Source organism: Diceros bicornis, chromosome 37, assembly GCF_020826845.1.
Source record: "Diceros bicornis minor isolate mBicDic1 chromosome 37, mDicBic1.mat.cur, whole genome shotgun sequence".
Taxonomy (NCBI): domain Eukaryota; kingdom Metazoa; phylum Chordata; class Mammalia; order Perissodactyla; family Rhinocerotidae; genus Diceros; species Diceros bicornis.
In genome coordinates, this window is record NC_080776.1 from 23,723,297 (window position 1) to 23,751,229 (window position 27,933).

Sequence of the window (27,933 nt, forward strand, 5' to 3'; positions counted from 1 at the left end):
CTCTGAGAACAAGGGGAAGATCGAGGGACCGAGATCAAGGACACAAGTGTATGACACATTGACAAAGGCTTTTTTATTTTTAAGTCAAAATAGCCAATTTGGGTGAAAGTGCTGGGAAGTGTAGCATCCACACACTGAAGATGAACTGTGAAGACGTCCACGGGGAAGTTGGCAACATACATAAAAAGCCTGAGCTGAGCGAGCACCCCTCACCCCAGCCGTGTACCTCCAGGAAGTAAGCCCGTGGGAATGAGCGAAGGGGGTGCAAAGATCTAGCTTCAAAGATGTTCACCACAGCGCTGTTGATAGAGCAAAAACTCAGAACATCCCAAATGTGCCAATCTTGAAGAACTGTTCATGGAGTGATGTCTTCTCATAGTGAAATAATATGCAGCCTTAAAAAATGATGTCAAAAATATATTGAGTTGGAGAAACTTGCATCAATGTGATGCATCAATGCATCACAATGATGCATTGTGAAATGAAAGTATTTAGGGCAGTAAGTCAAGGAGAACCCGCTGAATCTTTTCAGGTATTTAGGGGGAAAGATCTGCGGGTGTATTCCAGAGTGTTAACCCCAGGTGTCTGAATGGTGGGGTCTTTGGTGATTCGGGTTGTCTGATTTTTCTATGGTGAGCACGTATGTCTTAGGAAATGGGGTAGTGGGTGGTCTGTATTTTGGTGTGTGCAGGAACACAGAGAGGTCAAACATTAAATTTAAGGAAAGGCTCTTGTTTCTGGGTGTTGAGAGAAAGAAAAGAAAGCTGTCAAGAAGAGGTTGCAGCTTTGCGCTTGGCCCAGGAGAGGCTGATTTCTCCTCCCAGCCTGTGGTCCTGGGATCTGGCCCTGCCTGTGTCTCCCCGTCCCCCACACCCATCCCCCGAGCTGCACTCTCTGCAGTTTCTTCCCAAGGAGTGTGTGGCACACCTCTGCAACCTTCTTGAGCATCACGGCTGAAAGGTCATGCCTCATGCACCTGGGAGGGTCTGGCAGGAGGGGCAGGCCTGAGCCAGGGAGCAGCCTAGAGGGCAGGCCTGCCAGACCGTAGATATAGCTTCACTGGCCAGTGGTGGTGCAGGAGAAACCATGGTCTCCAGATGCCACATCTACTTCTCTGGGCTATTCCTGCTGGCTCACGAGCACTGTCCCACCAGTTCAGCTGTGTTGCCTCCTGGGGGGGTGAGGCTTGGGGATTTTCGTGAGATATGGGATTTGGAGCTGTGGAGACACCCCCCACCTACCCGTGGTTCTTGCTGAGAATGCTCCAGACCGCCAGGAGCCTCCTGTCTGCACACCTGCTGCATCCCAGAACACTGGTTTTCACAAAAATCTGCATACAGTCATTGGAATGTGTCCTGCACATGAATGTCATCCTTCAGATCTGGCACCTGGGCAGAGTCTTGGAGCTGCTGAAGCTTCTAGGGGAGGTGGGCGGGGGTGGCAGTGCACTGAGTCCTAAACAAGGGGCTGGGGTCATTGGGTTCCGTGTCCACACATAACTCATGGAGAATGGCTGGGGTGGGGGGATGGGCATCGGAACCTAATAAGAGGTTCTTGCAGCAGTTCAGGTGAGCAAGCGTAAGGACCCATGTGTACGTCGTAACAGTGAGGACAATGTGTGAAAGTATTAACCACAGCGCTCGGTGATGGGAGGTGGGGACATAAAGGAGAAGGAGAAGTGGCAGGGTAGGGGGAGCTAAAGAAGGGGGATGGGGGAAAGATGAGTTCAGCATTGAACTTAGCTGAAAATACAACAGGCCCGGTGCCCTCTGGTACTGTACTTGCTGGAACCTCTTGAGAATTCTTGTGTGATATGTGGGATCTATCCACACCTTGTATGCCAGCACAAAGCTACAGAGCTTGCACCCCTCTTTGGGTCTGTCGTTTGAATTGAAGATCAGGTCCCCTGGTGTGGGTCTGAGCATTCCCAGCAGATTGACCAACTGTCCTGGTGCAGATTGGCACGTGGCGTTGACGAATTCCATTGCAATGCCTGGTGCTGCCCCCACGAGCCTCTCTCTTCTCTTTTCTTCTTCTCCTATCTGCTCCCACCCACACCAGCTCTTCCTCTGCTCAGGAACCTCACGGCTTCCTGGTACATCTGCCCCGCCCTCACTTCCTGCCAGCTCCTCTGCTTTAGTCAAGCCGTTCTTTCATTCACCCGAAAACTGCACGTGGAGGCAGGGTTGAATAAAAAGTTGGTGTGGGATGGGCCAGTCCCAGTGTCCTAGTGGTTAAGTTCAGCACACTCCACTTCAATAGCCTGGGTTCCCAGGTGCGGACCTATACCACTCGTTTGTCAGTGGCCATGCTGTGACGGTGGTTCATATAAAAAAAAAAAAAGAGGAAGATTGGCAACAAATGTTAGCTCAGGGCGAATCTTCCTCAGCCAAAAAAAAAAAAACAGTTGGTGTGGGTACATGAGTGGAGTGAAGATGTGATTGAAAAGATCTTCGTGCCATATGACCCCTGCTGTTCCGCAGGTAAGGTGGTCATGAAATGAGGCATCATGTGTGTGAAGTTCTCCAGGAGGCAGGGCACAGGCTGCCATGAGGTCACCTAGCAGGGTGTCTTCCTACACTTGGGGGATGGGGTCGTCCCTGGGAAGGAAAATTTTCAATGAGACCAGCAGGATGAGGAGAATTTGACCAGGCAACGGGGCATCATGCACAGGGGGTCAGGGAATTGAAGTGCTCCTGAGAGACAGAGGTGCGAATGGGGACCAGGTTCTGATCTTATTGGTAGGGATTTTGGACTTGATCTGAATGGCAAATGGCAGCCATGGATGGGTTTTGAGTAGGAGCGTGACACGATTGGATTCGCCTTATAGACCACTGGCTGATGTGTCGAGAGTGGCCTGCAGGGAAGTAGAAGGTGAGGTGGCAGGCAGGAGGCTGATGCATCCCCATTGTGACAGTGGCATGGACCAGAGTGGGCACAGTGTGGACAAGAAGAAGGGGTTGGATTTGAGAGATTGAGGACTTGGTGATTGGCTAGGGGATGAAGGACAAAGATCAAATTGGTTCCCAGGATCCTGGCTTGAATAACTGAGTGAATGCTGGTGCCATATGCTGCCATGGGAAGGTCCCTTGCAGAAGACTACATTTACAGGATGAAATGTGGACGGGGAGGTACCTAGAAGATGTACAGTGGTAACTGCATGTGCAGCTCAGGAGAGAGGACCAGGTGGGAGGTATCTGTGGATGGTTGTTAGCATTTGGGTGGTAATGGAAGCTGTGGGTTGGGTTGAGTTTGCCTAGAAGAGAATATAGAATCAGAAGAGATGCCTGCAGGACTCCCTAAGGTAAGGGGCAGATTCAGGAGGAAAAGTTGGGATGGAAATCAAGATGCAGCAACCAGATAAGTGGGAAAAAAATCTGGGGAGGATCTTGACCAAAAGGGCATCAGAAGGTAGTGTTGTAAGGAGAAGTATCAAGAAGTCAAGTAAAATGATGGCCAAACAAGGTCCTTGGGATTTTGCCCATGGTGGTGGCTGGTGACTCTGGCTGCCCTGTTCCAGGGGAGAGGTGGGAATGGAGGCCAGGTTACCAACAATTGGGAGGCGCAGAAGCAGAGGTGGCCAGTGTAGAGGTTGGGCTGTGGAGGGGAGTGGAGACACAGGTGAGAGCCAGAGGTGGAGGGGGTGTTGAGTTTTCACAAACACCCTCTTCCCTAAACACCCTGCCAGGCCCAGGCCAACCCTCCTCCATGTAGCCTTCCTTCCTGTACCCACCATCGGTGTCCTCCTCCTTCCCGTGGTGCCTGTGTGTTTATTGTTTTGACTGTAGTCTTCAGCATTTTATCTGCATTTCCTTGTTCTGTTTTTATTATTATTATTATTTGGGGCATATTTCTCTTCCCAACCAGAACATCTCTGAGGTCACAGACCTCTCTTCTCGCGTGTCACCCATGATATCTAGCACCACCTTCCTGAGTGTGTATTAGATATTAAATAAATGACTGGCTGATTTCCGATGAATTAGCATAAGGTCATTCCTAGTCATTTGCTATTTATAGAATGATTCAGAATAAATATGATGTCAGCTACCTGTTATTTTGTTGACTCTTGAAGTGTACCTGGAGGAAATATTGATTATTCGTGGATGATTGAAGCCTTATTTGCTTCTGTCGGTGGTTAAAGCCATTGACTGTCAAGGTCAGCCCCGTCTTCACAAATCAGCTGTAGATTCTAGCGTGAAGCCAACCCTGGGCCTGAGTTCTCAGTCTTCTGATGATGTCAGCCAGTTTCACACAGGGAGTGATCCAGCTCAGGGGTCCCAATGCTATACTTTGAACTCACGCATTGTCCTTGGTGCAGTGTCGCAGCCTAAAGCACGTTGCCATTCATTCTGCAAGTCAGAGTTGATGGAGCTGGGTAATAACCTAACCAAAGGACCCTGCCCACCATCTTGCCAGCAGTGAAGAAGGGAGAACTGGGCGTTGCTTCAGTGGTTACCCTTAAATAAGATCACTGAAAACCATATTTTTTCATCGTAGTGTGCTTCTCTTTCATCTTTGAAATTTGCAGACATGCCCATCATGTGACTAATGAAAGCTTAGATGCGCCCATGGTTGCAGAGGTGGTTACGAGGGACAGTATGGCTTTGAGAATGCTCTTCTCAAAGCACCCTTCCCTTTCCCCCTATCGGCAGTCGTCCACAGTGGACACCAAGTCACACATGATTTTTTTTCCATGTGCATCTCCCCTCTCAAGGAGAATGCTGCTGTTGAAGTGTGGTAAAGTGCATCTTTCTGCCCAAGCCAACTTGCAATTATTTATCGTGTGGGAAATTCCAAGGCTTTGGCTAAAGCCAGATTCTTAAAAGTTGCCACCAACGTGTCAAATCTGTTGAGACACCTAAAACCGTCCTGAGTACTGGCCTGGGAGTTTTCAAGCCATGTGATTCTAGGGAGGGACACTGGATGTGAAGTCAGACTGACTAGCCGTTTTGTTCCACAGATCCTAAGGGCAGTGGGATGAGTGATGATGGTCTGATTGCATGTGGTGCCCTGTTCCTCTTCCCACAGATCCCAACTGGGCCAGTTTGAACTTGGGAGCCCTCATGTGCATCGAGTGCTCAGGGATCCACCGGAATCTTGGCACCCACCTTTCTCGAGTCCGATCCCTGGACCTGGACGACTGGCCCATTGAGCTCATCAAGGTGATGTCGTCCATCGGGAATGAGCTGGCCAACAGCATCTGGGAAGAGAGCAGCCAGGGGCGGACGAAGCCCTCACTGGACTCCACGAGGTAGGGGCTTGGGAAGGTGTGTGGCTATGTGGCATCTTGCCAGCAGTTAGACAACTAGAAATGATCTGGATGACAGCCACAATTAGGAATTGCCCTGGCAACCTGTGGAATTGCTGATTAACCCAGCAAAGAAATGTCTACATTTAAAATTGCTTTCTTCAGCAGACGTGGATAATTCAAACTCCTTAATTTTTTATGTTTGTTTTTATACCTTGGAGATTCCTCTCCCCCTCTTAGAAATGTATTAAGCTTCTAACCTTATGAATATATCACTTTAATTAATACATTTCTAATCGGCATGAGCTGTGCTGTTAGCACTAATTATGAATTTTTGATTCTTCAATTTTGTTATTCTTTTATCTTTGATAAGCATCTATTCAATTGGTTCTCCTCCCCCCATACCCACAAGAAGTGAGTTTATGGTAACAAAATATATTTTATTTTCTGGAATATATTCCTAACACAGTTAATTGACCAAGTATGGCATAACGTATGGTGCCTCCTCATTAATGTTAATTGTTATTCAGTGGAAAAAAACGCATTTATTTTGAGGCCATTTAGTTTCTCATTTTTCATTTACAGCTATTATAAACCATTTTTGAGTACACATACATATTTAATGTACGTAAGAGGTGATAAAATGGCATGTCTTCTGAGAAAGCCTGTTTCATAGAAGCAGAATGGACCATTCCATCCTTGCTGTCGTCTTAAGGAAGAAGCTTCTGGGGTTGTGTCTCCACATCTGAAGTAGGGGTGTGGGGTTGCTTTTAGTATTCACTTCTCAGGTGTGTGAAGAGATGAGGGGAGAGAAGATGTCTCCCATCATTAGCACTTTTTAAATCTCTCTAATTTGTTTTGCTGGTGATCAGACCACACGAAAGTCCATGTGGCAGTCTGTGGTTGGGCCACAGGTGAGGGGTAAGAAATTGGTTTCTGCCACTAAGCAAAGAGTCTGTGGACTTTATTTCATTAACACTGAAAAATGAATTTGTGGTGCCACCTTTGGTTCATTGTAGAGAATGAAGCTGGTGTGTTATTAATCCTGCTCATCATGTTAGGTGTTCTGAGGGGAGGGGAGGGAGCAAGAAAGGCCCCCAGAGTCTATTTGTTTAAAATTACATAGTTTTGCTGTGTGAGCTCTTTGTACATGAGTTATATACCATGTGATGTGTACGTGGGCAACTTCTTACAAACTGAAGAAATGATACACTTTTTAAAATGTTTTATCTTGACTGGTTGCACACTAATGCAGAAATCAGCTGGGTTGTCAATAGGAGCATTCTTAAAAGATGAATTCTTGTTTTAATATCTATTTTTTCATAGTTATAGTTTCCTTGAAGGATATTTAGGTCTGAAAATGAAAAATGACTAGAACTTGGATTGAGTTTAATGTATGAATGCAGAAAACAATAATTGAAATAAGGTGGAAAAAAATTAACTTTATGCATTTTACTGTGTATGGATAAAAGCATATATACTATTTTTAATATCATGAATTAGGAAACTTCCTAGTTTTCCATCTATCATAAATTGAAACCATTTAGAATAATTAGGAGCAAAGATATGGGTTAATTTTTTAACTGGTAAATATTTTATATTAATTTCATCTTCCTTCATAAGTGAAGACTGTGTGTACAGGTGTCTTATAGTTCCAAATCATATATTTAAATTAAGCTCTGGAGTGTGTAATGTTCTCTTCTATCTAGTATTATGCACATCACATCTGTATATTTTAGAGACGTTTCAGAGTCTTCCTTTCTCACAAGTGGAGTGACTCAGTGAAATCCCACCTGGTTTTTAGCCACATTCACTTACTTTCCTAAGGAGCTATGCTAAGGTGTAATTCCTCTGCAAGGCTGTGGTGATGCTCATGTGGTTATGTGGTGTTTCCAAAGGTACCTTTGGAATTTCTGAATTCTGTTCACCTCTAGGAGGTAAAACACGTTTGAAGATTGAATGTTTCTTTGTGCCTTTAGCAGTTCTCCCAGGGAGTTTTGTTTTTAATTAAATTCAGCAAATATTCATCGGGCGCTTCCTCATAGAAAAGAAGCGATAAATGGTGAGTATAACTCTACAGTGATTGGCAGATGTTCTCAGGGCCAGCTGAGGATGCCAGGACTCAGTAGGATTCTCAGAGAATGGAGGGATTCTTATGGCCACGGGGCTCCAGGGAAGTTTCAATGGAGAAATGGCATCTGAGCTGGACTTTATTAAAATACGGAGCGATTTCCAGGCCTAGGGGAGTGGGAGCGCATGTGCTGGAGGATGGGAGGGGCCAGGGCAAAAACAGCAATGTGGAAGCCTCAGGGCCCGTGGGGAAGTGTGGAAAACATTGAGTCGTCACTCGTGGGTCTAGACCCTCGGGTAAAAGGAGGAGAGGAGTGGGCAAGGCCAAAAGAGAGAAAAGGCCTGGCAGAGCCTTTGAGCCAGGGGTGGTGTTATAACAGCAAGGTTGGGGTGGGCAGAGGGTGAGTTGTTGGGTCTGTTGAGGTGTTCGTGTATGTTCCACCTGTTCCCAAGAGGACTAAAGGCAGCTAGCGGCATCATTGGAAGGGAAGGAGATGAGGCGAGGAGGCCATTTTTGGAGGGCTGTGGTCCTGGGGGAACATATGCGTAGCCTTAGATACGCTGTCAAAAATAAAGAACAACTCAGCACATAGTATAATAATAATTCAAACACTCATCTCCTTCACTACCTCCTGCAGTTTCCTCAAATAGGGATGAAAAACTCGAAGTGTGGGCTAGAATTTCCATGTGGAATGCAATCTGCCACGTGAGACTGGATATCTAGTCTGGATCCTGCCTCTCCATGACAAGGAAAGACTCCCTCGCACTCGCCCGCCTTTGGTCTATCTGCAGAACCTAGGATTCTTAGTACAAACAGCTGGAGGGTTCTTTCAATGCGGCCCTAAGGTAATACTGAAAAGAAATATTTGAATAAAGTTTTGTCTCCATCCAAGGAAAAACCAAGTGCGTATATCCAGTCTAATCCTTTGAAAAAGGGCCCAGCTGTTTTCCCGAGAAGCTGCAGTCCGTTCCATCTTGTTCAGAAGATTCGTTCTGACAGTGAAATATCATTAGAGATGTGCCGTTCCGCCCCCCCAAAAACACACACACACAGATTCAGGACCACGAAGAACACAGCAGATCCTTCGCCAAACAAACAACCAGTCCCCCCAATACCACCTTGCATTGGTGTGACCCAGACCTGCCAGTGAGTTAGGAAAACAGGCCCTTTGACCAGCTGGCTGGCCTTCTGCTTCTTCTCCCTGCAGCCCTGTTGAGGGCAGCTTTGGACGGCTCACAGTTGGTTCCCATGATTCTCAGCCACCTTGAGAACTGCCGTTCAAACTTGAACAGTGTCGTGATCAATCGAAGCTGACGGCGGCGAAGTGGTATTGACTTCCCATTCCTAAACGGGGGAATCATTAGTCAAGAAAAGCATCTTTTAATTACTCCCAGGAAGGAAAAAAAAATCTTTTTGGATGGATTCTGCAACAACTGCCATTTTTTTCCGGTGCATTCAATATTAAATTTATTGTCGCAGGAGGGGAGAGAGTGCCCTTCATCTCCGCTCTGTAATGGAGGTTTAATTTTGAGAAAGGAGTGCGGTGGAGGAGATCGATGCTGTAACAATTAACTACATCTGGGGTGGAATCAGAATTCCCCTCTCTAATTGCTATTGATACCATTTAAGCACACACTTAAAATATTGATTTTAAATGGGGATGCTGAAGGAGGCTAGAGGTAGTAACAGTGGACGGAATTAACTAGATTTTTAGGGGCTTAAGGAGAGGCAGTTTGCTGTCTGTAGGATGAGGACCTCATGACACGTAGCACGTGAGTTTGTAGATTGCAAACTACAAACATGGTATGGTGTTGTGTAGAATTGGACACGGGGCCTGGAGCAACTAGGCAGGGCTCTAGTTCCCGTGTCAGGACACGCGTTGTAACCATAGGGGAAGTCACTGAGCTCCTTGGTGACCCTTTCAGATGAAGAAATAATCAGCTCAGAGGTAAAGATATTAAAACAGTCAAGTGCATATTTGAGTGAATGAGAGAGAGAACTGATCAGTTTGGAATACACAGGTTGGGTGCTCTTGCTACCTCGGTGTCTCGGCATTCCTCGAGCGTTGGTGAATGCAGTTTCCAGCAGGCAGCAAAGCCATCTCAACAAACCCCTCTGGACATCCTCCCACCCTTGGCCATGGGGTGGTGTTTTGGGGGCTTCTCTGCGTCACTGTGGCTGGTTGTTCTTCTTTATTCCCATTCTCAGTTCACCTGGAAGCTTTTTGGATTGACTGCAGTGAAAATCATTTCCTACTAGCACCGCACAGAGCCCTCTGGTGCCACATTCCTCTTGGCAGATGCCAAACTTTGCTCGGCTCTGCGGCTTTTCTTCCTTCATCTCCCATCTTTGTGTCTCAGTGTCGAGACATCTGGCCCATGAGGGTCTGTGGGGACCAGTTGCGATTTGCATTTCAGTGCAGGTAGCCTATTTACATGGTGGTCCAGGAGCCTGGCGATTTGGTCTAGGAAATCCAAGGAACCTGGAAGTGGAGAATGGTGCTCTCAATTCCATGAAAGAGCCGTTGGGAGAAGCTCTGAGCCCAACTGAAATGCCCATCACCTCTTTGATTCCACTCGGAAGGGAACCTGGTTGGCTGATTCAGTAGACGTGTTTTTCTCTCTTTGAGCATCCTTTTTCTTTTTGTCATTATTTGTAAGTTCGCCTGCGCACCCGAACTCCCTCTTGTCTTTAACCTATAAAAAGACGTCCCTTCGGGAGGAAGATTTGGGGCCACACGTCAGAAATCTGCATGGGAGAGGCTGGCTGCACACTTCCAGACGGAGCGAGTCTGCCCAGTGACACGGGTTCCGGCTCTTTTTGATTTCGGAACGGTGCTTTCGTCTTATTTATGCACATGGAGATATTGATAAAGAGGCGATGTATCCAAACTGAAAATAATTGGATCCCCGCCGCTGACTCTGAGATATTAAAAGCAAAACCACTTGGCCACGTCTTTGTCTCTCGAGGTTTGATCAGCAGATCACAATATAGTAATCTCAGGCTCAAATTTCTGGCATAAAGATGCACTGTTCCAAATGTGGCCTTAGGGAACATGAGTACCCACACAGGCCCAGGATTGTCTCATCTGATTATTTTTCAACAGTTCTTGGCCTGCCGAGGTCAGTGTTTTGTCTCTTTTGAGTGTTCCTCTATGCTTGACACCTTTTCCTGTTTTCTTTCTTTAAAAAAAAGAAATGGACTGGGGGAGAAATAGAAAGAAAAAAAAAAAGGACGTTGCAGTGATGACCAGAACCCATCTGCAGTTGGGTGGCATCTGCTCCCCACATGTCACTTCCCTCATTAACAAGCAATTGAATTAATTAAATGCTACTCAGAACACGCATAACAAGCTACCGGCAGTGTCCAAATTAGCACTGATAATCAAGGATGATTTCCTTTATTATCCTGCTAAGTGGTGTGCAGACTCTGATCTCCCTGTCTGCCCTCATCTATTTACATACCCCCAGCTTCTGCCTTTGCAAGCGGAGGTTATCTTACCTAGTTAATTTGCCACGATCATGGAGCATGGCGGATTGATGCCCCACCACCACCGCGCGGCCCCCTCCCTGCCTGCCCTCCCCCGGCCCCAGCCTTTGTATCTCAAGCTCACTGATAAATTAAAGGCCACCCCTGTGGTCTCTCAAGTGAGTAATAGAGGCAGAAATTTCATTTTGCAACTGGCTGATTTAATGATCCAAAGGGTAATTAATGGCCTGATTATCTTAATGTTAAATATGTCCGGCAGCAATTACTGTGACCTCCCGCTTGTCAAGGTCCGGGCTGTGCTCTTCCTTCAATTAAGTTCTCTGGGGCTTAATGGTATGAATAAACTCCTCTGATTCTATCATCCCGGACGGACGCAGAGGGTTCAGGGAGCTGGGGGCTCGTTTGGAGTTTTAATCAGCCTGTCTTCTACTCTGGTGATCAGAGTTAACAATTAGAACAAGGACAGCTTAACTTTCTTCTTCCCCTGCAGACCCCCCCCCAACACATTCTTTTCTGTTGTTTTATTTATTTTCTCGTATTTATTTCAGTGCTCTGAGGGAGAATTCTGTTTGTGGAGGAGGCCGCTGTGCTCCATAGGCTCGTCTCTTCCAATATAAATTATCATGTGAGCGCTGTGGTTTTTCTGTTTGACAGGCTTAATTAATTGGCAGGAGCCCCCGAAAATGACAGTGCCACTAATTGCAACTCAGAGTGAATTTCTGTCATCATGGTGTGCCTGTCAGCGGGCATGCCCCAGCCCCAGCCTCAGAGTGGGCCCGGCCTCCCGGCCTCCTGTCCAGGCAGGGACAGTGGCAGGCTCCTAGGAGCCGTGGGTTTGCAGGCACGCCACCCGAATGCAGGAGTGACATTTACTGCCAATAAAGTTTATACGTCCACAGCTCTGCAAACCCAGCAGCTGCTTGGGGACCTCAGATTTTACTTAAGATGTTTTAGCGACTCCTCATCGCAGGCTGGCTCGGAATCAGACAGCGAGAGCCATAACTTACTTAGCGACCCTCTATGACTGGATGGTCCTCATTAGCACGTTGCTAAATATGCTTGAGTTTACCAGAGCTCTGCACCCAGATCAGAAATATTCCACTATAAATATTAAGCCAATTAGGAAAATGTACAAATGAGAAGTACATTAACACTGCCTCAAAAATAATACCTATAGATTACATTTGACAACAAATACAGCAATTCATCTAGAAAACCGTGGTCGGGGAGCTTGGCAGGAATTCACGCTCAGCAGCAGTACTCTCCGAAGAAGCTCTGGGCATAGACTAGCTCTGATTATAAGAAAGGCAATTTTAAGAAGATTCTCCGTAAGGTTAAGTGAAATGGGATCCGCTTTTGACAGGACCGCTATTCCTTACACTTGCCTTTGAACCACATGGACAAAATAGTGCTCCTGGTTTATTATGGCCGCCTGCTGTACATGGACCCCAGCTCTTTATTTGATCCTGCAGGAAACCAGATGTGTCCTGGGAGCCTGCTTTGCGACCAGGGAGCTGTCTTGGGTTGAAAGTCCCTATCATTTACTCTCTGAAATGTAGCTGTGGAGACAGTTAAGGAGTTTTTTATTTTTAAGAATTTTCCTGATTTCTGGTAGATGAAAACGCAAGTCATCAGCATCAGCTGTCCTCTGAGTGCCCTGATGACGGGTGAGCCTCTGTCCATTTGTGAGTGTATATAAAGGAATGTAACGTGAAAATCAACCTTTTTAGGCTTGAGTTATCTATCATGGAAGACATTCCAAACATGGGCTTAGAAATGATCTCTAAAACAACTGCCTCTGTTTGGGTTCCTCCAACAGGAGAGCATTTTCTAAAGGACCGTTTCTTTCAGTGGTGTTTTCATTATTTTGCACCAGAAACTTGCTCTCTTCTGAGGAATATTCTGCTTCCCAGTGTCCTATGTGCTTTTCCTTAGCATGGAGCCCCCCTGCAACACAGGATGATTCCTATTTTCCAAGTGAGAAGATTATGAGTTGAGGTGCTTGAGTCGTTTGTCCAAGGTCACACAGGACTATGGGACAGATCGCTTGAACCCAGGATCTGACCCCTGAAGCCCATCCCTGGTCCTTCTGCTGTTCCTGTCCTTTCATTGCTCAGCATCACGTGACCAAATCTGATGGTCAGTCGTAGCATCTAGAGATTCCAGCTCCCCTTCCCTCGCCTCCCCTTGGCCTCAGCTTATACTCCTATTAGCCATTGTGTGTCTGTGTCTATATTTTGCTAGTGTAATATTATTATGTATAATAATATAACTACAATATTTTTCCACGTAAAATCTAGGCGCCTCACTCATGGTAACTTAGAATAAAACATCATTCATTTTCATTTACATTCATGTGGCAGACCTGATATTGTAAGTCACATGGTCATGATTCTAAAGTCTTCATTCTCTACAGTTGACGTTAATCCTAAAAGCTTCTGTGGAAAACAGTGCTGAGACCTCTAAATATACAGATCAGCCAACATAGACGTGGGGTTCAAGCCCCAGCTTTTCACATAACCACATCTTTCTCCTGCCTAAACCTCCCTCTGTTCATGTACCTGACCCGACACTCCCTGTTGAAAACATTGAGCTTGTCTTTCAGAAAGCCTCACGATCATATTTATTATCTGCATGATGAAGTATGGAGCCAGGCCAGAGGATTTCTAGTTCTGGTTCCATGGTCAGCATCTTCTGTGATTTTTTTTTGTGTGTGTGAGGAAGATCAGCCCTGAGCTAACATCCATGCTAATCCTCCTCTTTTTGCTGAGGAAGACCGGCTCTGAGCTAACATCTATTGCCAATCCTCCTCCTTTTTTTCCCCCAAAGCCCCAGTAGATAGTTGTATGTCATAGTCGCACATCCTTCTAGTTGCTCTATGTGGGACACAGCCTCAGCATGGCCGGAGAAGCGGTGCGTCGGTGCGCGCTCGGGATCCGAACCCTGGCCGCCAGTAGCGGTGCGCGCGCACTTAACCGCCAAGCCACGGGACCAGCCCGTGTGATTTTGATTTTTAAAAAAACAGGCATTTTCTCATTTGTAAGATGAAACCAGTCATTATTTCTGCCCACTTAATCATGTAGATGTAATGCTAAAAGAAAATAATATTTATGAAGTTTCCTGAGCTTCTTTTTATCTGGAAAACTCGATCAGCTTTGTACCTGGGTCCTGCATGCTGGCAGTGAGAGAGACAGGTGGCCTGTGCCCTCTCAGGTGCTGGGGAGGGTCTGCTGATGTGGAAGATGTGGTCCAAGTTTATTTTGCTTTGTATCCGTAGAGTGGTTTATTGCAGCATCAACATCACCTAGAAATGCACATTCTCGGGCCCCACCCCAAGCCTACCCAATCAGTATCTCTGGGGTGGGCCCTAGTGATGTGTTTTAACTCTCTAGGTGATTCCTCTGCACATTAAAGTTTAAGAAGCACTGGTCTACACCAAGCATTATAAACAAATGTCCACAATGCTGCCTGGAGTCCCCCTCCCTGTCTTTGCCCAAGTCCCTGGACTTCATTCCTCGTTTCTTGAGACCCAGGTATCTGTCTTCTTTCTTTACCAGACTTCTGTCTGGCCTGGCACATCCATTATGGTATCTTGGCAGGTGCTACAACCCACAGAGAACATCTCTGTGTCTGGCCCCAGTACAGGAGGATTATACACTATAATCAAATGTCATTTTTCCAGGAATGCAGGGTTGGTTCAACATACAAAACTCAATCAACATAAAACACTGCATTAATAGAATAAAGGAATAAAACTACATGAGCTTCTCAAGAGATGCAGAAAATACATCTGACAAAATGCAACACCCTTTCATGATACAAACACTCAGCAAACTAGGAATAGAAGGAGACTTCCTCAACCTGATACAGGGCATCTATGAAGAACCTACAGCTAATATCCCACTTAGTGGTGAAGTACTAAAAGGTTTCTCTCTAAGAGCAGGCACAGAACATGGATGTCCACTGTCACCACTGCTATTCAGCATTGTACTAGAGGTTCAAGCCAGGGAATTAGGCAAGAAAAAAGAAACCAAAGTCACCTGATTTGAAAGGAAGAAGCAAAACTATCTCTGTATGCAGATGACATGATCTTGTATATAGAAAATCCGAAGGAATCCACAGTAAAACATTAGAGCTAATAAATGAGTTCAGCAAGACTGAAGAATACAGGATCAATATACAAAACTCAGTTGTCTTCCTATACACTAGTGATGAACAATCCATATAAAATTGAGGACACAATTCCATTTACAATAGCATCAAAAAGAATAATATACTTAGGAATAAATTTTTTTTTTTTTTTAAAAGGGTGAAATGCTTCTAAAGATTTTATTTATTTTATTTTTCCCCCCAAAGCCCCAGTGGGTAGTTGTATGTCGTAGCTGCACATCCTTCTAGTTGCTGTATGTGGGATTCGGCCTCAGGATGAACGGAGAAGTGGTGCCTCGATGCGCACCCGGGATCCGAACCCGGGCCACCAGCATCGCAGCGCGCGCACTTAACCACCAAGCCACAGGGCCGGCCCTAAGGAATAAATTTAACCTATATACTGAAAACTACAAAGCAACATTGAAAGAAATTAAAGAAGACCTAAATAATTGGCAAGACATCCATGTTCATGGACTGGAAGACTTAATATTGTTAAGACAGCAGTACTCCCCAAATTGATGTATAGATTCAACACAGTGTCTTTCAAAATCTCAGCTGCTGTTTTTTGTAGAAATGGACAAGCTGATCCTACAACGTATATGGAAATGCAGGAGACCCCCACATAGACAAAACAATCTCGAAAAAGAGTAACAAAGTTGGAAGACTCATACATATCAAAACTTTACAAAACTATAATAATCCAAGACTCTGTGATTGGCATAAGCATAGACATGTAGAGCAACGGAGTAGAATTGAGAGTTCTGAAATCAGCCCATACATCTGTGATCAACTCACTTTCAACAAAAATGCCAAGATAATTCAATGGGGAAAAAAATCGTCTTTTCGATAAGTGGTACTGGGACAACTGGATATCCACATACAAAAGAATGAAATTAGACCCCTGTCTCATTTGTATCCAAAAATTAACTCCAAGTGAATCAAAGACCTAAGTGTAAAAACTGAAACCATAAAACTTTTATAAGAAGACAGAGGGGTAAATCTTTGTGACCTTGGACTAGCCAGTGGTTTCTTAGATATGATACCTAGAGCATAAACAACAGACAAAAAAAATAAACTGGACTTCATCAAAATTAAAAATTTTAGTGCTTCAAAGGATAATATCAAGAAAGTAAAAAGGCAACACACAGAATGGGTGAAAAGAATTAAAAACCATATGTCAAATAAGGGTCTAGTGTCCAGATTGTATAAAGAATATTTACAGCTCAACAATAGGAACAGACATTTCCCCAAACAAGGTATACAAATAGCCAGTAAGCACATAAAAAGATGCCAGATATCATCACTTCTTAGGAAAATGGAAATCAAACCCACATTGAGATACTACTTCACCCCCACTTAGGATGGCTATAATCGAAAAGATGGACAATGGCAGGTGTTGGATGTGGAGAAATTGGAACCCTCATACGCTGCTCCTAAATGGGAGCATTTAGGAGCAAATAGGTGGGACTCCTAAATGACACAACCACTTTGGAAACTAGTCTAGCAGTTCCTCAAAAATTTAAACATAGAGTTACCATACAATCCAGCAATTCCTCTCCTAGGTATATATACCCAAGAGAAATGAAAACACATGTCTATACAAAAACTTGTATATGCATGTACATAGCAGCGTTATTCATAATAACCAAAAAGTGAAAACAAACCAAATAGCCATCAACTGATGACAGGATAATAAAAATGTGTTATATCCATAGGATGGAATGTTGCTCAGACATTAAAAGAAATAAAGTACCGTACACGTTGCAACATGGATGAACCTTGAAAACATTATACTAAGTGAAAGGAGCCAGACATAATAGGCCACATATTGTATGATTCCATTTATATGGAACGACCATAACAGGTAAATCCATGGAGATAGAAGATAGATTAGAGCTTGCCAGGGGCTGAGGGAGGAGGGGCAGTAGGGTATAGGGAGTGACTTTTTTTAGGGATAATAAAAATGATCTGGATGTCCATGGTGGCGGTAACTGTACAACCTTGTAAATATACCAAAACCCGCTGAGTCGTGCACACTTAAAGGGTGAATTTTATGGTATATGAATTATGTCAATTAAAAAAAAAGACAAGGAATTTCCAAGGGAGAACAGATGAGGCAGGACATTTCATGATGAAAGAACGTTCTAGGCAAAGGTGTAGAAGCATGAGAGGGCGGCTGAAGCCTGGGTGGTGGGGAAAGGTCGGCTCAGCCAGCATGTCTCCCCCTCATTTGGCATGGGGATCCAGCAGAGGAGTTTATCGAGCATCATACTCTGAGCCGGATTTGCACTTTAGCCAAAAAATCCCTGCCTTGGGAGGACAAACCACAGGAGGGTGAGAGCGGATGGAAGGTGGTACCTCGTGTGCAGGTGAATGAGTGAGTCTGAATCATTGATCATCACCGCCAGGTATTGAGAGTCTTCGGGGAGCCTGTGAGAGTCCAGGCATTGCGTTGTGGAATCCACAGGACAAATCGACATCATTCTCCCCTTTGATAGTTGAGGAAACCGGCCTGAGTCATTCAGCCTGTAAATGCAGGAGCCAGAATCCAGCCCAGGTCCTGCTGGCTGCACAGCCTCCCCCGAGGCAGAATCAGACCAAGGAGATCCAGGGGAGCAACGTCATCAGGACTCTTACCCAAACTGAATGCAGGGCCTGGAAGAGACAAGCATCCCAGGTGATGGTTAGGTTTCTTTCTTGGGCCATTGGGCCAATGGCGAGGCCTTTAAATGACAAGCAGAACAACCAAAGGTAATTTCACTCGTAAAATCCTGACGGTTTGATTTCGTGTGAGTGAAGGTAGAAGTGACACGCGTTTGTGTCCAGCAATCTTGACAAGGTGGTTAGGCAGCCCGCCCCAGCATGGCCGAGGCCCAGCCTTGCCTGTCCAGTCATGGCTTTGGAGCAGGATCTCTGGGCTTCTGGGGCAATTCCATCCAAACCAGCAGGACAAAGCAAGTCTCCTCGCACTGCCGAGTCCTGATTTCTCGGAGAACTTGCTCGAGGCCCCACAGAGTGGTAACAGCAATGACAACACCATGAAAGCTTCACATAATTAAATGACATTTGTAACGATACGAAATTTCATCAACCTGGGGTCCGGAAGATGAACATTACTGGAGGACACATCACTCAGTCTGAGGACTCACTCATGTACAAAGCATCTCTAACGTGCATGATCTAATACAAATGACCCTGGGCGACAAATACATAATCGTGTGACTTTCTCAAGGACCTCCAAGGGCTGCCACATATGTTCTCACACTGATCCTCGTGATCTTAATGAAATTAGGAGATGTCTGTTTAAACTCAGAGAAGAGGTCACCGAGACAGGGAAATGGCTTGCCTGTGACTTGGAGTAGGCCTAAGTTAGCTCATCACTTGTCATCGAGAGGCTCCTAAGAGAAGTCGACTGCATGTGAGCATGGGATTCTGTCTACAAATGACACGGTCCTTGTGCCTGCCTTCTCAGTCCTCCAGTGGTTTTCAGCCCAGGAAGCATTTGGAAATGACCATAGGGCAAGGGGCATGGCTGGCATTTAGTCCTGGAGGCCTGGATGCTAAAGCCCTGGACAGTCCTAGGAAAGGAAGAATTGCTTTGCCCAAAATGCCAGCAGCACCCCAGCTGAGGATCATGGAAGAGCCAACCAAAAATTAAACCCGCGCCACCGCAGAGGCAGCTGGGATCAGCTCTCCTGCAGACTGTTGGCTTCCTTTAAATGACTCCTGCACAGCCCTCTGAGAACACAATAACTTTCCCAGGAGATTTCTTCTAGGGGCGTGGAAGACAAACTGGAAAAGATGAATACATTTTCGTTCTAGAATGCCAAACTGTATCTTTCTAAATGCATTAAAGGAAATGAGAATAATCCTATATTCCATAAAGTCCCCGAGGAACCACAGTAGATGCTCACTAAACATTTGAGAGATTAATTTTTTTTTCCCCAAAGCTAAAGTCGGGGCTATGACGCATGATTGATACAAATGAAGTGGAAATAAGCACCCGGCTGAAGGCTCCGTGGAGGATCAATCCAATGGAAGGCTCCATGCACAAAAGACAGTGAACGTCAGGACTTAGAGAATGTGACGTGACATTACGCGAAAAAGACGCAAGGTGGTCTGCACCAGCTGCTTACAGCTGTGTAGAACCCAACTCATTTAAAAGTGCAGAAGACAGTTTAGAGAACTGTAAGACGGAGGGTGTCTAAGACTCATTATGTATAAAGCAGTGTTCCTGGCACTACGGGAGATAAAAGTAGGATTCAGATTCCATCCAGGGGGCGCTAATCTGGTGGGAATGGTGACTCCCACAAGGCCAAAACAACACAAGACTGAAGAAGATGGCACTACGGCAAAAATACAAATGAACACTGAAATTGCTTAAATTCTTAATAAAAAGTAGGCTTTGCATCAGGAAAAAAAAAGTAAGATATAATGTCATTTTCTGTCTCAAGTAACCTGATAATGGTTAAAAAAAATTACTTGTGATTTTAAAAGTCTCGTTTGTTCCATTACAATCATGTCTATAGGCAGTTTTGTTGTGTTTTTTAATGATAATGCTTCACCTTGACACAGCATGGTGAGATTTTTTAATCCCCTGGAATCAACCTTGTTTTCCAAAGAGCAACAAAACCAATGGCTGTGCCATATAGTAAGATGGCAACTGGAGATGATTTCACCAGCAGTCCTGATAGAGGTACAGCTCCACCCGTATCAAGCAAGGATGTTTCTTCCTAGACTCAGTTGTGACAAAGCAGAGCACCCTTTCCAGGTGAACTAAATGCCAAGGGGATGAGTCTTTGTGATTGGGAAGGTAGTGTTAAGGGATTAAAATGTAATCCTGGTTATGTTTAGGAAACGATTTCCAACACCACAAAGCACCAAGAGCTAAGAAGCAGTGGAGAGACACATGCGCAGGACAGGAAGAGCCGGAATGTTCTGTGAAGTCATGTGATGTTCTGCAGGTGGGAGAAGATTTAAAATTCTCCCTGACGGGCCCACGTGTTCAGTGATACGTGACGGCCGCTGCTTCGTATGTGGTCTTTGGGCTTACGTACGAGAGACCTTTCCAACTAAGGATCCTGTGGCCCAGTGCAAGGTGACTTTGAAGGATGGGCTTGCCCACCTGCCCCCACTTTGGCCTTGGCACCTTGCCCGTCATGCCCACTGCACTAAAGGCATCAAGAAACAAACTGAGCAGGCCCCAAAGGCCTGGGGCCTGAGGAGCACTTACCTAAATGGATTGAAAAGGCTGGTATTGCCCATACTGCCCACAAAGTGCAGCCTCCAGGAACAACATGACTTGTCGATGCCACAAAGACCATGTGTGCCAGGCCGTCGGCAGCCTGCCCACTTGCTGTGGCACCTGGGGGCAGGCAGGCCCCTCCACCACTGTCCTGCACATTAGCCGTAGCAGCACCTGGCATTCTCTGAGGCCCACAAAGCACAGCCACCGTGCCCAGCACCTTACACAGGTCCTGTTATTTAAGAACCCTTTTGGAAAGGTGCACTTTTTGTCCCCATGTTGTAGCTGAGGACACGGCAATCACACAGTGGGTACATGGTGACACGGAATTTGTCCCCAGGAACCCATCTCCAAAGCCCGTGATGCTCTGAGCCTCGTTGCTTTGCTCCTGGGCTTTTGTGGGTTCAGTGACCAAAGGGTAACTGTGTGTGACACCAGACAACAGTGAGACAGTGCAGTGGCCAGTGGGGTCAGCAGAATGTAGGATGTCCAGTGGCAGTGTGTCCGTGCCTGTCCCTCCTGCATCCCACCATATGAAATGGGCAGCTGGAGGCGGGTGGAGGGGGCTCGCTCTCCCACACCCACCCTCTGCCACGCGTTGTACTGTCTTCTTTCCAGTGCTTGGGGGCCGTAATGCGATCTGAGCACTATGGAGAACAGATGCAAAAGCACATTAGCTCAAATTTCTGTTTTACTTTTCAGGCTTAGCAACCCCTGAGAGACAACTAGTCAGTCCCCTAAGTCTGTCTGATACATTATGTTCTTACTTCCCCACGTGAGTGCTGGTCATTCCCACTTCCTCCTGAAGGTGAAAATCGGAGGCCGGCTCTGTAAAGTTTACATCCTGCCTGTTGCTTGGACGTCGTGTCTGCTCTTGGGGGGGTCCTTTGAGCACTTTGGATGAGGAAAGAGCAGAAAAGGGGAGCATTTTCTGGCGCTTATTGGAAACATTGATTTCGCTCGGACCTGCAACCAGGCGTGGGTGATTTTCTTCCTGACAGCAGAGTCCTTACATGAAAACGTCTCCTGGGGAGCAGGTGAAGCTGAGAGCAGCCTGCTTGACAAAAGCGAGGAGAAGTGCAGAGAGAAAGCCTGGAGGCCATTTCATGATGCCGGGAGAGGCTTCTGGAAGGTGAGAAGTAAACTCCCAGACCCCAAACAGTATTGTTGCTCTCACTTAGGGAACACCCATTCCTAGCAAGGTTGGTCTCTTCAAGTATCTTGAGATCAGGGAAGGCGCTTTCTGGTTTCTATTTTAAAGATAAAATCAAGATAACAGGTATAATGGCTTTTTTCCTCGGTCTGCTCTTGAAGCTTTAAATGGCAGCTCCTGAGAGGACAAAGGCAGTAGCTTTGGAAGAGGCCCAAGCTGGGTTCTGGTCCTCACTCTGCCCCCCACCAGCAGGTGAGCTGACCACACCTGGGCCTCAGTCTTGCCGTCTGTAAACTGGGAACCGTAGCGCCTGCTTCTGGAGGTGCTTGTGGCGATCGTGTGAGAAGTGCAGGGAAAGCACACAGGGCTGACTCAGCTTCTCTGCTGACATAGGGACGTTTGTCAGACGATCTGTGGAATCAGAGCAGTGGTTCTCAATGGGGCAGGGGGGGCATTTGGCAGTGTCTGGGGATGTTTTTGGTTGTCACAACTGGAGAGGGGGAGATGTGGCATCTCATGGGTAGAGGCCAGGGATGCTGCTGAGCATCCTATAGCTCGCAGGACAGGCCGCACCACAAAGGATTATCCGGCCCCGAGGTCAGTAGTGCCGAGGCCAAGGAGAGAGAAGGGGCAGCGTGGTCAGCTCTCTCCGAGCACGTGAAAGGCTGTCTTGCAAGAAGCATGCAGGTAAGCTGGTCCACAGAGCCTCCGAGGCCTGTAGAACAGTCGCTGCCTTACGGGTTTCTGTGGAGCTGAGGCCACCTTCCCGTGATGGGTCTCCTGGGAAAAAAAGCGTGAGCTGGATCAGGACTGTCCCTGGGCTTAGCACAGGAGGGGGTCGAAGCCGAGATGAGGGCAGAGCAGGCGCCTTCAACAGTCCTTCCAGCCTGATTTCTCTGCATGCCTTGCTCCTGATTATTAGAGAACGCTGGGCAGTTTGGAGGCCTCGGCAGGATGGGACTCGGGGAAGGTTGGCCCCTGCAGCCAGTCCTGCAGTTCTGAGACAAGCATAGAGCATCTCCTCTTGACCTGCCCTGCAGGGTCTGAGGGGCCACAGAGCAGGGCCAGGAGGACATCAGCCGCTCCCAGGTCATCGGCCGAGGTCAAGGTCCAGGGGAGGCATTGTGGCCCAGGTGTGGATGAAGCAGATGGAAGAGTGTTGTTCTCAGGCCAGGTGAAGGCCAAGCCTTACTCCAGAATCATTTTCCACCCTCCTTAAAAAGCCGTCTTTAATGCAGCGCCGTTGTCAGATGAACCACATTTGCTAAGAGGTGAGGAGTCTTGAGGTCTGAAGGTCCCACTCAGCATTAGCTCCTGCCTTTCTCCCCTGGATTCCCCAGAGAGGCAGCATGGGGAGCTTCTTTCCCTGCACCCTCCAGCTGCCAAGGGCACCAGGAAAGGGCTGGCTCGGCCCCTGTGAATGAGCTGACTGCTGGGGGAGGCGGGGAGGCTGCCAGGCCTCCCCCAGGCGCCCAGGGAGTGGCCTGCATGTGTGAAATGGCTGCACGGGGTGCGGTGTGTGACCACAGAACAGGACAGCTGTGGCTGCCACTCTGTCGGTGTGGGGGACCTGACCTCAGGGCCTTGCCTGCTCTCATTGGTGAATGCTAATTACACCGTTTCCTAAACTCCCCAGGTCCCTTCAGACACTGACTGTTACCCTCACCTAAACCCGACTAGGCCTATCGGCTGCAGGGAGAGACCCCAGATAAAGCCAGCAGAGTCAATCCCCACGCATCCTTCAGGGTGACCAGAGAACTTGATGTAGGAAATGAAGGCAGTGGACAGGGAGGCAAGAAGGAGCCCAAATCCTTCTCTGCAGACCCCAGAGCTGGTGGAGGAGGAAAGATCAACCCAGCAGGGGTCGGCCTTGCCTCAGTGGCAGCATCTCTAGTCTAGTGATTCTCTACAGACTCAAAATCAGATGGCTCGTCAACTCGGGGTGGACATTGTGCCGGTGAAAGAGACATGGATGTTCTGACTTAATCACGGGCTTCCTAAAACTTCCCCGGTTTCAACAGTGTTGAAAAAGGCTCTGTCCCTGATGTTTGCACGTGTGGTTTGGAAATCGTTGAACCAGGCGAGGCTAAATAACTTATCCAAGTGCAGGGAGCACATCCATCGGCTTTGAGTGAGGGGTGTCGGTGTGGCTTCTTCAGCGTGGGTCACCCTATTGTTGCATCTGCTTGTTACCCTGCGTTCCACTGGCTGTGCTTTATTTCTGAAATACACTCCCCTTGTGGCTGGTTTTCATCTGGCTGTGAAGCAGCCATCAAAGACAGCTACCCTAAATGTTCTAATCGCAGGCAGCCTGGAAACCTTTGCTGACATGTTGCTAACACTGCATCAGGCTCTCTTGAGAATAGGAATGGTGTCTGGGCAGACCGTGGACAGTTGGGCGATCATCTAAAGGGAGGCCCGCAGGAGCCAGAGAGCATGTAGAAAAAGGAACGACACTTTGAATGTGCATGTTTACGACGAAATCCTGTTTCCCAAGGTGAGGGAGTGGGTCCAGTTGTTGCTGGAGCAGCTCATCTCACTAGTCTTTTTAAAAAGGGGGATCTTTTGACAGTTGTCTCATCATGTTGAGTTTGTGAGCCCTGTCATACCCAGCTGGACCGCGTGTTAAATGAAAAGTGGGGCCTATGTTCTAACACTGGTTTTACTTGGCCCTCCAAAGCCCTGATTCTGTCCATCAAACTCCTCGTCTGCTGGGGAACTCCTTTTGCCGTTGAATATGGACTTTCAAGTCACTGCGGCTTTTCTCCACAGCTCTTCTGCTGAGATCCTACGGGGTAGCTATCTTGTGGTCAGTGTGCGTCCGCCAGCGTCAGTGTCCCTGCTCAAGGCCCGTGGTGGGATGTGCTCCCGAGTGTGGCTTGGCCGTGCTTCCTGGAAAACCCCATCTCATTGTTTGTCTTCCTGTCCAAGGAAGATCTCGAGGTCTGAAGGTCACACTTGGGCAAGGAGCATCCTGCCTTTCTCCCCTGGAGAGAAGGGCCCGCTGCCCTCCCCATTCTCATCATATGACCAGCCTTCCTGAGCGCAGGAGAGACCATCCTCTTTGCCAATGCATGTACTAAAACATGGATTGCAAGGAAATTTGACCTGCAGGCTGACATGGGGGTGCAAAGGCCGTTACCAGAAGTGTGAATACCTTATTCTAAATGTCCAAATGGAAACCAAAGACTCACTCTAAAGCCATTCTTTTGAAATTGTTGAAATAAATCATGAACTCTTTGCAATTATTGGATTATTTAGTGAGGTGGGGGAAGGGTAATTTTTGAAAATTTATTTCAAGGTATAATTTGCATAGAGTGCATTGCACACATCTTGAGTGTGCGATCAGCTCCACAGTTTTGACAACCACACACACCTGTGTAACCCACACTCCCACTGGTATATTTCTATCATTCCAGAAACTTCCCCTGTTAGCCCTTCCAGTTTATCTCCCTGTTAAGAAGCAGTCACAGATTTGATCTCTATCAGGACAGATTAGTTTTGCCTGTTCTATAAACTTATATAAATAGCCTTCTGTGGTATGGACTGTTTTTGTGACTGACTTCTCTCCCTCAGAAAATATATTGAAAAGGGTTGTGGCTCTACCAATGGTATCTTTTTTTGCATGCTTTATTTTTTCAGAAGAATATCTGAAATACACTTTCTCATCAACCATTGGATTTTAATTTTTTTAATTTTTTAATCACTAAGACCTAAGAGCTTAGTGTATGTCAGATGCACTCCAAGTGGATCTGGTTCTGAAGGTGAGGTTCAAGTTCAGGCGCAGGTTCAACTGACCAGGGTCAAATCTTAGTTTACCACTGACTGGCTCTGTATCCAGGGCTGTTTGACCTCTGTGTGCCTCAGTTGCCCCATCTGCAAAGTGGGGATAATTATAGGACCTGCCTTTACTTTAGGATGATTTTGATAATTAAATGAGCAATATATGTAACACAGTACTGAATACCTAATCTTCTAAATAAAGAACTAAATTCTAGATAAATGTCATCTATTAGTTTTTTTAAGGAAAAATCACCAAGCTTTTAAAGGAGAAAGATTTCTAAGAGTTCAGATACTTTGGGGTCAAGTTCAACAAGCTCATTAAAAAATTACAGTGTACACACATCATATTTGCTACAATGTCCTACATCCAGCGATCAGCACATTTCATCAGTATCGACAGTAATAGTGGTTGTGCCAACCCCTTTGGGACAGACAAGAAGGATGTTTCTGGAAAGACAATTCAATTACTTTCTTATGACGTAGTGCAAAATAATATGTGTTACTGTGCGCTAAATTCTCTGGCTAAGACTGCAAGTGACACGTAGTTGAAGAAGAGAATGAGGGGTTATTTCTTCTCCGATTCTGGGGAAGCAACCTCAAAGGATGTCCTCCACATCCTTTGTAACATACATGTTACGTACATATGAGGTGAGACTCAGGAATCATGAGTGATTTTCATGCCTGGTCATGAAAACCAAAGAGCAATGACCCTCCCTGGGGATTTTTCACCATGTTCCAAATGGTAACCACCCGACTTTGAAGGTCAGCCATCGGTCTTGTTCTAGCTGGTCTGGCAAAAATAAGGGCATGTTGTGTATGTTCCTGTAAAACAGAGTGGCTCTTACTGAAATCACATAATTAGCTGCAAATCAATGTGCAACATCTGATGGGTAAGAAAAGATAGTTATGTTTCTTAAAATAATAATGCTTAGTGTTGGCCAGGGTTTCATGGAAATGTGCCCATGACCCCTCCCTCCCCCTCCAGCACTGCTGGTAAGAGTGAAAATAGGGAAAACCTTCCTGGAAGGAACTTGGCAATCTGTATAAACAGCCTTAAAAATGACATACTTTCTGACCCAGCAGTTCTTCTAACATTTCTCTTAAAAAGTGAAGGCTGTGTGAAACGATTTAGTTGCAAAGGTATTCATTGCATCGTTGTTCATAATAGTTAAAAATTTTAAATAAAGCAAGAATCCGAAATAGGTGATTAAATGTTATCATTTATTTTAGTATATAAATAATGTATCTATTTATATAATATAAAATCTATATAGGATTATAGTGCATAGTATATATAGTGAAATATTTTGAAGCCTTTAAAAATGATGCAGCTGAAAATGTAATAACACAGAGAGCTGGTCATAGTATATTAAGTTAAAAGCATCTTATAAATTAGAATGCATCCTAAATTGTTAATTTTGACTTTCTTATAAGATGTCTATGAGATTAAAGCCTTAGGAGGACTGGGGATGTGCTGCTGGCATGAACAGCATGTGCGTGAAATTGGCAGATTGGTGCCACCCGGAGGGCACACTTGCCTGGAGCCCTGACATCCACTGACTGTGGCCCTGTGCTAAGAGCATTAAAGCTTAAGGAGGCATAGTACTTGTACTTGAGCCACACAGCCTTGATACATGCCCTCCCCAGGCCTCAGTTTCCTCTTGTAAGAGGACCTGGTTGTTCTCATTTTGTTCCCATAGTCTGGGTTGGAGAGAGGACAGCTGGTTAGGAGCAGCATCCAGAATGCCACGTTCACCCATCTGTGTGATTAATAATGGAATTAAGCTGTATTTCAATATACTATTGGCAGGTAAGGAACATCTATAAAATGATGTGTTCTTCAAAAGGTTAAATAGGTCATTTCAAAGAGGGCTTATGGGACCAAAACCAGGAGCTCTTAACACTGTGACCAAAGATTGAAGTTCTCCATAGGATGTAATAGTCGCTCAATAGTGCTGTGTTTTCCTAAGGAGATATAAGATTTAGCCACTCATATCCATGATTGTGATGTGGGAAAGTAAGTAAATGTCTCCCAAGTTTAAACAAAACAAAGTAAAACGTTAAATATAAACATAGTTAGCATACGACCCAGCAATTCCACTCCTGGTTATATACACAGGAGAAATGAAAACACAAGTCCGCACAAAAACTTGCACACGAATGTTCGTAGCAACATTATTCATAATGACCAAGAAGTAGAAACAACCCAAATGTCCATCAACTGATAAATGGATAAACAAAATGTGGTATATCCATACAATGGACTATTTTTCAGCCACAAAAAAGAAATGAAGTACTGATTCATGCTACAACATGAATGACCTTGAAAACACTAAGCTTAGTGAAAGAGGCCAGTGACAAAAGACCCCACATTGTGTCTGTTTCTATGAAACATCCAGAATAGGCAATTCAATAGAGACAGAAAGTAGATTGGTGGTTGCCAGAGGCTGGGGAGGGTCGGGGGAGGCATCAGGAAAAAGGGCCGTGACTGCTAATGGGCATGAGATTTGTTTTTGGGGTGATGAAAATGCTCTATGGTGATGATGACACAACTGTGAAAACAACAAAAACCATTGAACTGTATGCTTTGAATGAGCGAATTGTATGGCATGTGAATTATATCTCAATAAAGCTGTTAGATAAAGAAAAAAATATGCCACACATTTTAAGTGGTGAGAAAAATAAAAGAGGGCAGGTTCTGAAGTTTTAAGTGAAGCTGGAGAAAATCACGTTTCCGAGGCAAATAGTAACCATCAAAGAAGCACGAGGCCTTGCCAGCACAGAGACAGAGGACG

The 27,933-nt window shown here is 45.9% G+C and overlaps 1 protein-coding gene and 1 non-coding gene across 12 annotated transcripts in view; both read left to right on the forward strand.

Annotated features, from left to right (window-relative positions):
* Positions 1–27,933, forward strand: part of AGAP1 (ArfGAP with GTPase domain, ankyrin repeat and PH domain 1) — a 561,575-nt gene that overhangs the window by 488,960 nt on the left and 44,682 nt on the right. For all 11 annotated transcript variants that reach the window (XR_009217063.1, XM_058533270.1, XM_058533272.1 and 8 more), the window contains one exon: positions 5,029–5,251. Coding sequence is in view for 10 of the 11 variants with exons in the window: in XM_058533270.1 (XP_058389253.1) it covers positions 5,029–5,251 (223 nt within the window). In the remaining variant the exon portion in view is untranslated. The remainder of the gene's footprint in view (positions 1–5,028; positions 5,252–27,933) is intronic.
* LOC131399341 (small nucleolar RNA SNORA25) lies at positions 26,993–27,119 on the forward strand. Its single transcript, XR_009217107.1, has one exon. It is a non-coding gene; the product is annotated as a small nucleolar RNA SNORA25 (small nucleolar RNA).